Source organism: Gobius niger, assembly GCF_951799975.1.
Source record: "Gobius niger genome assembly, chromosome: 1".
Taxonomy (NCBI): domain Eukaryota; kingdom Metazoa; phylum Chordata; class Actinopteri; order Gobiiformes; family Gobiidae; genus Gobius; species Gobius niger.
In genome coordinates, this window is record NC_136852.1 from 31,291,442 (window position 1) to 31,303,906 (window position 12,465).

The 12,465-nt window shown below is 41.2% G+C and overlaps 1 protein-coding gene across 1 annotated transcript in view; it reads left to right on the forward strand.

The window, feature by feature from the left end:
- Positions 1-3,301: 3,301 nt before the first annotated feature.
- Positions 3,302-12,465, forward strand: part of brip1 (BRCA1 interacting helicase 1) — a gene marked incomplete at its 3' end in the record, with an annotated part of 49,946 nt that continues 40,782 nt past the window's right edge. Inside the window, exons 1-6 of the mRNA XM_079562845.1 lie at positions 3,302-3,322; positions 5,509-5,605; positions 5,699-5,810; positions 6,873-7,058; positions 7,144-7,274; positions 7,686-7,808. Coding sequence (XP_079418971.1) covers positions 5,516-5,605; positions 5,699-5,810; positions 6,873-7,058; positions 7,144-7,274; positions 7,686-7,808 — 642 coding nt within the window. The 5' untranslated portion in view covers positions 3,302-3,322; positions 5,509-5,515. The remainder of the gene's footprint in view (positions 3,323-5,508; positions 5,606-5,698; positions 5,811-6,872; positions 7,059-7,143; positions 7,275-7,685; positions 7,809-12,465) is intronic.

Genomic DNA, 12,465 nt, shown 5'->3' on the forward strand with positions numbered 1-12,465 from the left:
GAAAAGGCAAAAAATTCTAAATAAAATATTGACCCATTTCTTTGCAATGCAGTGGAAACAAACACTGCTAAAACAACTTCCGTTATTTTGTTCACCTACTGCTTCGGTTTGATTTGCTACTGGAAATGATGAGTAACTTTTCCTCTGTCTCTCTCTCCCTCGCGCAAGAGGGAAACAAAAACAAACTTCAGCAAACTTCAAACAAACTTCACACACACACTCGTGCCACCGTTTTTGGACCATGAATATGGCTCGGTCAGTGCTGTGGCCGCGTCCACTTTTCAGTCTCTCTCAGCTTCACTAAAGCTCCAGTGTCTGAGTGTAAAACGCACACTTGGAACGCGGGCTCTTTTCGACTTCAGCGCGTTGTAGTAAAACACACACGAGCACCTGTCACTGCCTTTGCCTCTCACGAGCCGGGACGGGGGAAATGAGCATAAAGAGGCGACATCGTGGACTCTCAGAGCGGAGGATGATCGTTAATGCTCCTCTATCATATCAGCTATATTTTATTTTGTGACCAGACAACACGGGAGCCGTGCGCAATTGAGCGCAGCTTGGAGGGAACCGTGCCAGAGAAAGAGAGAGAGGGATGAACTGCCCTCTCTCGGTGTCAGGAGAGGAAATAGTTACTGTTATGGAGTTTGGGCTGGTCTCTAATCTGGCAGAAAGCGCAAAAGTAACACTGCGCAAATGAGTGATACGTAGCCTATCTTTGCCCAATTTGTAGCGGCTTCTCGTGGTTATACGGCGTATACCTGCGTATCACGTAGACTACAACACATCTGTGTCTGGGGGGCACAAGCATCTTTGGGGACGGGCACGGCCCCATATGGCCCGCCCATAGCGACGGGTATGGAGACGCACAGTGTCTGCCCAGCTTTTTAAGGTTGTTTTCCAAGCAGAATCTCCTCACGGATATTTCTGAGCAACCATTCCCTCCGTGGTAATATAAAGCATCTCTGATCTCTGCATGTGTTGCCCATATCTGCATAAAACTTTCCAAACAAGTGTAGGAGCGGCTCTGAGCTGAGGTCTCTCCTCACTTCCGGTGTCGCAAACAATAATAAAACGAAATAATAGTAACGTCATAATTTTGGGGGGAATTTAAAACAACTAGAGCCAAAACAAACTCATTGACATTGACGTATTCAAGATTTCTTTTTCTAATTCAAGTTTAGAAAGGGAAAAAAACAAAAAACGAATGGAAATGTTGTTTTTCTGATTTTATTTTGAAACGGAATAACTAATGATCGAAAGGTACACGGATTTAAATCCCTGTTTTTATTTTTCTTTATTTGTTTTCTTAAAATCTTGCAAAATTAAGTTTGTGTTGCAAGTAATAATGTCACAGAGAACGTTTAGAAGACTGCAAAAAGGATATCTTTTATTTACAGACATTACTACTAACATCTTTTCTATATCAGTTACAGTTTTAAAAATGTAATATGTTTGTATTACATATTACTGTTTCAAAAGTGTAGCTGACTTACACTACTTAGTTACTTCTGAGTGACCTTGAAATAAAATGAAAAAATTATAAAATGAAAATTTGCAATAATGCCCTGAGCAAAAGTGCAGTCAGAGATTTCTTTTCCTTCTTTTCCTCCATTCTCTTGTGTTTTGTTTTGAGGATTGTTATAACTAGCATATCCCTGTAAGTAATGTGTGATATAGTTACTGAAAAAAAGTACATGTTTGTAGCTCGTTAACACTGCAACTGGTGTAATATTACTAAAAATAAAAACAGACAGTTGGCCTATCAACTACGACAAATACTCCTTTGTTTGACATATTTGCAAAGTATATGCGGTGTGTTTTTGTGAACTGAATTGAATTGATTCAATGCAATATGTACCTGTATGTGATTTTATTTTGTATCTCATTTCCTGCTGTGCTCACTTATCCTGGAGATTAAGACAATAGAGTTCGGGCATGTGATGTCACATCACTAAGCATTATGGGATTAGCAGCAATTGGATACTAACTATTTTAAAGTTAAAAATAGTTAGTATCCAATTGTTAAAATAAATTTAAAATACTGGAGGTATTGTTCACATTAAAACACTTGGACACCACAGTTTACCAGCAGTAACTCAGCAGCTAATGGAGTTGTTCCACGGCTATTTCTCCACTTTATATACAGTTTTTAGCTAATGTTAGTCAATGGAAATGTATGCTAAATAAATAAAGTGTTACCACATGAAGTGACAGACTAATTTGTAATACAGTAATACAGTATATGCAGTGCTTAATTTGTAAATTAGTATTTTCAGGAACACTTTTGATCTGATGAGCTGGATTGGGGGAACAGGCCAAAACATTTGCCGGAACGCTCTCATTAGACACCATTATATCAGATACATTTTTTGCCGGATCGTCCTAAATATTTCCCGGATCCTTTACCCTGAAAAAAAATGAATTGGGGGAATGCGTTCCCCCAAACGGGGGATAAAATTAAGCACTGAGTATATGCATGAAAATTAATCCATTTAGTTTCCATCGGTGTTAATTTTGACGACATATTTTAATTTAGTTTTAGTCTTAGTCTTTTGACGAAAATGGACTTCAATTTTAGTGAGATTTAGTAAAGTAAAGTAAATTAATTTAAGACAAATTTAATCGACTGTATTATATATATAAATATGTATATATATATATATATATATTGTTATAATATTCATTATAATCATTATTTAATCAGCTTCTCTGCTTCATGGAGGTGCTCCACATGAACAAAGCTCAGAGCTGTTCATTTTGGCAATGAATTTACATTATGAGGCTCTTTCAGTTTGGATGATTTTAGTCTCTCCTTTTCTTTTGTATTTAGTCTTATTTTAGTCGACTAAAATACCTGGGCATTTTAGTCATAGCTTTATTCTCATGAAAAACTTTTAAATTAGTTTTAGTCCAATTTCAGTCGACGACAACGCTGGTTTCCATAGATGACGCCTACTGTTTACACTTTCTGATTGGTTCATCTCGTAACTCGACATTCTCGACCAATCAGGTCTCAGAATCACTTCCGCGTTAGGATTGTCACATTTTAGCCTGGTTTTCTGAGCGGGAACAAACCTGTGGAACAAAATGTGGACTTGATCTAATTATGAACATTCTCCGTTGAGTTTCACCGCTCTGCGTGGTGTCGTTTTATTTCCTTAACAATTATGTTTGCTCCAAGTTATAGATTTGACGTAAACATTGATCTCGAACGGGTCGAAGCTAGCTCTAACTAGGATATAACTGTATAACTGTGTAACTGTAACTGTGATCCACGCTAAACTGCCCTGGAACAAGGTCAGTGAAAACATCAGGACATCAGGTTTGTTTACGCACAGTTCCTGACTTTACTGACGGACTACACATCTGTCATTGTGCTGCACACGTTTATTTACAGTAGCATGCTAACAGAACATGCCCAGGCGTGTTTACATGGATGTGTTTACATGGATGTTGGAGTTGTGAGTGTGACACATGAGCATAAGTGAGTCTGGGGAAATGCCAGTAAAGCACAGCCTTGAAGAGTGTGTCAGAACGTGCTAAACTGCTTAGCAAATTTACAACAAAATGGCTAATGTTTTGTCACATATGAATGATTGTATTGCTTTCAGGTGTGTGCAGCTCATTAGATCAATTACACATGTGGCTTTGTCTGCAGAATCAAACCAAAGATGACGTTCTTAAACGCGCTTTCAGGCATTTTTCCGGAGCAACTGACAATTAATAACATGGACCTGCTGACTCTGGCCCTGATGCTTATCTTATTGTTATTTTATTTATCATTAGTGAATTTCTAATCATGTAGCTGGCAGTAAATGTAAATAAACATTGCTCACAGGGATGGATCTAGAAAAAAAAAATCACGGCAAGCAGGGTCAGGGATCATTTCTGGGGTGGCAACACATTTTACAATGTTGAATGTTTATGGGGGGTATAAGTTTTACTTCATCGCAAGGCAATTTTTCTCTTTAGATGCAGGCTGAGCCTCCCAAAATTATATACAAATGGTGGAATTGTCCATAATATAAGTAGAGGGGTTCTAACTCAGGTGAAATGTAAACTTTTGTAAAAAAAAATAATAATAATAATAAATTAAAAAAGTGGCTCTTGTGCCACAGGAGTTGGCACCTGGCTTGTTATTCAGCTATAAAGTAGTTATAATATTTTGTCCTGTCAAAAGCACTAACTGAGAGTGAGCCCCTGTCAGCATTCAAGTAGCTTGGTGAGAAGATGAGAGACATCACATGACATCTAAATCCGCCCCTGATTGCTCACATTGTTGTTGACAGTAGGTTTGTTCGAGATGAGCCAGTTTTGACAGCCGACTGCAGACGCACGGTGCATGCCGGTTAGATTTCTGTCCAACTTGCTCCAGAGGGTCACGGGCACTTGGGGCACGGAAAGATCGTGAGACCCCAACGAGACCAGCCGACTTGATCAGCCGCTGCATCTTTTCAAAGGCAACTGCAGCGGCTCCACGGCCCCGTGCATGACGGGAAAACCCCCACCTGTCCGCGGCTCACGCTCAGGTGATTGGATACGAGTCTGCTGTGATCAGAAACGTGCTCCTCGCCCCCTCCCCTCTCCTCTTTAGATCTGAACAAATAAACTATGACTGGAACTATTAAAGTTCTGTATCGCCCCTAAAATAGAGCTCATGTTTGATGCTCTTACAGAACAACTCGTGATTTAAAAAAAATATTTTTTCTCACAAACTTGAACAAACAAACGAATGGGAAAGTTTTCTCTGAAGATGAATGATGTCTCTGGAGTAAAGGAAACCGAGCAGGAGGTACTTTTATTCAGGATAAACTTTAAATGAACGCAATCTGAACGAGACGCTGCGTGATCTGAGGCCGCTCTCGTTGTTCTCTGCATGTGGAGCGGTTGGATGGGCTTCAGACTTTTTTCTCCGCTCCCGTTGCGTCGGCTACTCTTGCCGATCATCCAGGCGAGCCGCAACCGCATCTCGAACACACCTATCAATTTCACACCTGTGGTCACCAGTAGGTTGTGGTCACGTGACATTTCTCTGTAATTAATGGGCCTATCCAAATGAAGCTAAAACAGGCGCGAGATTTATAGTCTTCTCTGTCAGCAAAAATAAACCAAGGTCTGTTTTTCCCCCTCATAACAGCGTTCAGAAATGGTGACAATATTGAAAAACATCAGTGTGGAAAGGACTACGTTTGTAGATTTCCTTCTAAAACAGTGTCTCTTTCATAGACTTGTATTGACCCCTGCTGCCCTCCATCTGTGATTAGAAATAACTTGGCTCCAGGATGTTCAAGGATTTACAGAATAAAACAAATCTGTTAAATGTCTAGTGAGGAGACTTTTAACTCAATTATTTATTAACTTTACTAATTTGAAGCAAAAGATGTCTCTGTACAAACAAGTATAACGTTAGTTTTTAGAGAATGTGTAGACAACAGAATGCCTTTAGTTAGTGTTTGTATTTGTGTTCATGTTGAATGAACAACATATTCCATATTTGACTTGTTTGAGCAGAAACATGGCGGCTCCTGTTGACTACACCATCGGAGGGGTGAAGATCCAGTTCCCCTGTAAGGCCTACCCCTCTCAGCTGGCCATGATGAATTCTGTGAGTCTTTATTTTTTGGAATGCCTGTCTGCTGCTCATGCTCCTCTCCTGTTGACCGTCCGTCCTTCTCTCTGTGTGTGCATGTGTCCTCAGATCGTCCGGGGGCTGAACAAGAGTGAGCACTGTCTTCTGGAGAGTCCTACGGGGAGTGGGAAGAGTTTGGCTCTGCTCTGCTCCACACTGGCCTGGCAGCAGGGACAGCTTTGTGAGTGAATTGTTTGATTTGAACGTGTGAACTCGGATCTGGGCCTGGAGCTCATGCTTGTAAAAGGTTTTGCGAGAGATCAGAACCTGGTGCATTGTTTTAAAGTGCTCATTTTCAACACCTGTCCATAGGGAGCTTTTAGATAAAACAAACCAAACAAGAAAAGGCACACTGACTTGACACACTGGTGTGACAACTATCTTAAGCCACTGTTTGAGCTTTCTGCTAAAGATTTTCATATTAGTCTGCAGTTTTAGTCCAGTGGTGAGAGAGTTCAACAAGGAGAAGCTTGTCGGTCAGAAAGATGTTCTGAACTTTGGGAGCACACAGTTTGCACTGACAGAGGCTCAGGAGGAGGGTCTGAGCCCTGACGCCCTGATGCCATTTCATACTTTTCATGCCCAATATATTAATTGCCTGAGAGATGACAAAAGAAGTGACTGGCTTCAAAGGAAGCTGATGTCTGTGACTGCTGCAATATGACCGATGTGAAAAAAACATTGCATGCATTAGCAGCACGGTGAGACAACTCTTTTAACAAAAGACAAGATTTGATTTGACTTTCTGCAGACATGGGTTACATGGGAAACTTCAGATGTTTATCCAAGATTGTGCCTAAGTATTTAGTTTCAATAGGTTTAGGGTCTAAATTAATCTTAAAAAAAACACATTAACAATGTTTTCTTTAATTTTAAATTCAATCCAATTACATAAAGCGAAAACGTTATGTACTTTAATCGAATGTTAGTGTGTTAGTCTTTTTAATTGATGATCTTTTATTTCGTTTTTCTTTGTAGAGAACAATGCATACACAAGGCAACTCAAAGTGCATAAAACAGAGGCATAACCATAAGGCAGATGAAATCGATCCATAAAGCATCATTATAAGAATTATTACATTAAATGCAGATATAAAAATAATTCATTTTCTGTTGTTTTGCAATTTTAGTCAATGAAATGTCGTGCCAACTTACATACATAATAAATCACATCGCAGCTATACATACATTAATGTCTAATGTCTAACACTGTTCTACAACCACCTCTACAATGTTTCAACAGTGAAACTTCAGCAAGGACTCCTCTCTCAGGACGAGAAGAGCCAAAAGGAGAAGGGTGGAGGAGACGTAAAGAATTGTCACTGCACGTGTGTGTGCCACAATCAAACCAATAAGACGTCTCCTCACACTCCTGTGGTGGACCTGACCCAGTCACCCTGCAAACCGGCCCAACCCCACACTAGCAACGGTGAGTGGATTTAGGCACACAAAGGCACTGTAAACTAATTTACATCATAACTTTGTTGACATTGTTTTTTTTGTGTGTCCATCAGAAGATTCTCTGAAGAAACAGTCCCTCGCTTCACGTTTGTCTGAAAAACTGCAGTCGTCTTTCGAAAGGGAAGCTCAGAACGATGATGACTTTCAGCCTGATCGCAAACGCATAAGGACGGCTGAAGTCAAGGTGAGCTGAGGAGCAGCAGCTTTAGTGGAGGGCGACACAATAGTTCAACGTCGTATCAACATTTCTTTAAATGATTTACTCGTTTGAGGGCTGTCTGGTGTTTATTTTCACCAACTAATCACCAAACGCACACATTTTGATTTGTGAGTAAAATTTACATTATACTTACATTATATTTACATCTACATTATACGTTGCAAAAATAACTTCACTCTAGTACAAGAAAGAAAGGCTTCGTTCAGACTGCAGGCCAAACGGACCCAGTTCTGATTTCCTTTTTCCTCAATGCTCCATCTGATCTTTTCAGAGATCAGTGTTGCCTCGGATAACAACTCACAACTTTAACATTAACAGATCCACGGTGTGTTTTCAATTGTGTCGAACCATAGTGAGGAATTCTTTCTGTTCTAGAGCCGTAAAAAGCCTCGAATGGACAAAGGGGTGATTTTTCTGGACGATGAACCAGAGTTTGAGAACCACAGGGACAGGTCTTCACCTTTCAGCCCAGAGACCAGCCACACTCCAGCCGCCTGTGTGAGTACACCCGAGGTCCATGGACGAGATATACAATCATTATAGTAGTAACTTGTAGCGTATTCCCAGAAGTGCATATGGTTTCTGTATGAATGCATTATTCAATTGCTTCCTGTACACGGTTATAGCAGCTGCCCTGAGGCTGACTGGCCCTAGTGACCTTCACTGATCACTCTCATTTCCACAAAGGCAGGATGGCTGAAGTGTCATGCCCAAAGGATCTACTGCAGCAACCAGAAGTCACAATGTAATGCAAAATCATTCAGGGCTTCCATGTGATTGTGATTTGTAGACCTACTTCAAACTGTAGCTCTGCAGTTTACGTTTATCCTTTTCAAGTCAGCAGAAACATGACTCTTGCATACGTGGCCAGCAGATGGCAGTGTTCTCCACCAAATCAACCAGACCTTTTGGAAGGACATGGAGCCTATCCTTGGTCAAAAGTTAGAAAATAATTCAATTGAATGAAAAACACTCAAATAGCAATTAATAATTCTAAACTAAATGTATCTTTGGAAAGGCTAAAATTCCAGGAAAAAGTCATAAGAAAACTAAATAGATTCCAGGCGACATCTCTGAATGTCAGAACTCACTGAAGCCACTGCTCTGCTACATTTTATTAACCAGCTGTGAAATATCTTTTAGATTTGCTGTTTCTGTTTTCTGCTCGAGCTGTTTGAGTACACACACGTAAACAGCAAATAACTGATAAAATGCCCAAGTTCTAGAATCATATTTGATTGGTCCTTCAGTGTGCTGTAAAAGCAGACATAAGAAATACCTGTGTGCTGTATAGCATTATAAAGCCTTTTTGAAGTATAAACTAGCATGCAGTTATTTTCAGCATTACTATTGACAGTACTGCTTTTACTGATGTGTGAGTTAGGCCTGTAGGTACTACATGTGCAAGTTTGTTATGGTTTTCAGTATATTTGGTGACCATAAATAATATCATTGTGCCTTACTGTGCCATCAAGCCCAAAGTGTAACCAGAGTAGTCGGGTCAGAGGCTCCGTCTCCTCGCTGGTATCGGGTGCTGAAGTGTTCTCTCTCTCAGGTGTAGAGGTGCCGCTGATCTGGTGGCGCTTTGGCCTTCTCACACCACCGCTAACTCAAGCTGCCAGATTAACTGGAGTTCAATTAAAATCCCCATTTGAATTGTCGCTGTGAACAAGTCGTAAAGGCTGTCATTAGTTCTAAAGCCCTTTGCTTAAACTATGTGTCTGTGTCATGGGGTTCGCCTGATAGCTGCACAGGAGGGCCCATTACGACGATCGTGAGCCCACACGATATGCATCGTACTAAAAAGTTTTAGCCTATATTTTTTCATTTATAAGCTCCGTGGCGCATATCATTTGTGTATGCGCGCACCCAAACAGAGCGCATGTGTTATCATCACTAACCACTAACCACTAAACTGAAGGCTGCAGACACTCCAGACCTGCAAAGTGACATCCTTGGTGGCTTTGTAATGGCTTCTCCTGCAGACGACCAGGCTGTGGCGAGTGATAGCATAGAAAAAAATCAAACAGCATTGTCAGTTTTAATCTGAGATTATAAATCCTGCCTAATAATGAACATTTAGGCTATGTTATTTCAAAACAAACTACTATATACTTGTGGTTGTAGTAACAGCAGTAGAAGTAGTCATTGTATTATTACTAATAGTACAGTACATGTGCTGTGTCTAATTTTTAAGGTCTTACTACCACTCTTATATTGAAATAGCAGTAGCAGTTGGAGCAGAGGTAATAGATGCAGTAGTAGTTGTACCAATGGCTATTTTCTACTGTTAACCTGCGTTAGCTCTGTGCTATTCTGACCTTACCACCACATACAATGGTGTGCCGCCCTGGCCGACATGAACACCCTGTTATTTTGCGGCTGTGAGTGGCGGGACGTGGAAAAAGCTCGGGGAAAGTGGAGTGAAGGTCGGTCTCTTGTTTCGCTGCAGCTCTGTGACCTGCTCCTTTCTCCTTTGTCCCGTCCGGCGCTGACTGACGTTCTGAATGGGCTCCTTTGAAGAGCGCTCCAGTTTTAATTAAGAGGGTTTGCTGGGCGCGGGCCACTGATCTGTGAAAGCCGCGGGGATAAATATTGAATGGGGTTCAGCCACTGGTGACTGCGCCCCGGGGATGAGCACATGTGTCTTAGTATCGTTGAAACATCCCAGTGCGGCAACAGTTTGTATTATTTATATATTAGTATTTAGAATTTGATGTCATATTTTCAGTCGAGATATTGACTGTTTCAAGAAAGATAACCAAACAGAAAATCACCAATCACGGATCCAGTTAGGAATTGGGTTCTGATACCTTTTTAAAAGTAAAAAAAATCTAAATGCTTTGGCTGAGTGTAGCTGCAGCATTATTCACATACTGTTAACAGATGGCTCTGACAGTCAAGTACAGCGTGGTATTGAATCTGTGAATTGATTTAGGTACTCACTGACACAATTTTGAAAATCCACATTATTGACAGAAAATCTAATACCAGTATCAGCATCGAAACAACCGTAGTTTCATAAGACCAGTAAAGATGAAGACCAGGTCAGAGATCTGCTCATGGTGACTTATGGTGAGACCTGGTACAAAAAAACCTTAACTCGCCGGCGCTTAGAATGCAAAACAATGTAATGTTTTGAATCATTACAGTCAGAGGAATGATTGTTTCAGTTTTGAAAGAAAAAAGGCTTTTTGCTTGTGTTCATTCTCCTGGTAGTTAGGTTCATACGTATCACTAAATGCATCAGGGTCTGGTGCGTTCAAGTAGCCTGGTACGACTAGCTTTTCTGGAGATTTGTCGGGTTATTCACTGCTGGTGTCAATCCAAAACTGACATTTTGCCCAAAGAATAATTAACATTGATTCAATGACCTCCCAGTCAGTACCTACTAGATTTTAAGTAAAGGGGTGCAGTATTAAATTGAAATTCTCACTAACGTTAGTCATTTTGCTGTTAATGGAAATCGTTTTTATATTCAGTATCTGGCATTAAAGTCATCCCTGCTTACTTTTATTGATAAAGCATTTCTTTTTTGTGTTAGAACTTCCTGTGAGTGGGGAATTCCATTTTTGTCAACGGAAGAGTGTGAAGGAAATACAATGGGAATAAACAGAAAACTCACAAAAATGCTCAAAAGGAATAAGCTTGCCTTTGGCTTATAACGGAGTAACATAATTATTATTTTTAGCAATATTTTTTTACTTTCTGTTGTCACTCTGCGTTGATGGTTTAGCTGTGAGTAAATTGCTGATCAATATATTTACACTGTGGTATGTTGGAAATGTTACATGTTGCATTGACCATAAACACAACATTATGGCCACTGGCCCCTCCCTCACCTGTGCTGCAGTGGCGCCTCCCTCACCTGAGCGCCACCGGCCCCTCCCTCACCTGTCCGCAGCCCTGTGGTCCTATTGCCCACACAGAGGGGAGTTGGGTGTCACGTTTTAGTCGGTATTCGCGATGATGCTTATTGGAGTGAATTCCTGAGGTAGAGACTGGCCTCTCTCTCGCTCTCTCTCTCCCCCCGTCTCACTGCTATCGCCCAGGTTTCTGCCCTGGGACTGGCCCCTGAGTGTGAGGTTTCTGAAGCTGGCAGCAGCAGCAGAATGGACCTGTGAACATTCAAAGGAGCTCAGTCACACTCGGCTCCACTGTCACACCTGCACAGAACCAGATACCAGCCCTGTATAATGTATGAACAACAGTGCAATACAGACCTGTTAAACCTGGTTTTGTTACTTAAAGGCTTGGTACCGACATTTTTCTGTGTAGTAAAGTCAAATTATTCTCACAATCACATTGTAAATGCAGTCACTTGGACACAAGAAACTGTCCATGGATTGGGGTTTTCTACGATTAAGCCAAAGGTGTGGCCCGGGGACTAAATGTGGCCATCAGACCAAAACCTGTTGCTTTACTTTTTATACAAGTTTATTAATTCTACACAATTATAAGTTAAAAAAAGGAATGTTGCCAACTATCCTCTACTTTACGTTTCTTTATCATTCTTCCCCAGTTTTACACCTGTTGTACCTTTAGTTCCCCCGTCCCCCTGCGTTATCCATAGATCTGCATTCCTTTGTGAAGGGTGTCCGCAACTGGACTCTTGGCCAGACCCTCATGGCTCCTATCGGTGTAAAAGTATCCCCTTGTTGTCAGCTGTTTCCTGCCTGCGGTTTTTGACAAGAGCCCGCATTCATTCGGCTGGTGCCCCTTTTTTCTCCCCTCCGCTCTCTCGTTCTCTCCTCTTCACCTCACATGAATAAGTGATTATTATTTGGCCCGCTCTGTTCAGTGTGGCAGCAGAAGGTAAGCCGATCGGCGCGAAGAGGAGATGCGTAACTCTAGCAGACGCGCTGGGGCCCAAGCAGCACCTATGATTCTCTGTGTTTTTCACATTACACGGGGGTGAGCGATATGACAAACACTGACCATGCGATGATCTACCAAAATGAAGGGATTGAACATATTGTGACATGGGTGAAGCATCGGATTGTGTTGCAAAATCCCTTGGAGTTCTGGGATGAGTTGCATTCTATACAACAACAACAAAAAAGCCTATGTTGTGCATGTTTTGGGGTTGAAAGGGAAAACTGGAGCTCCCAGAGGAACCCCACCCAGCGACGTGAGAACAGAAAAGTCCTGATTG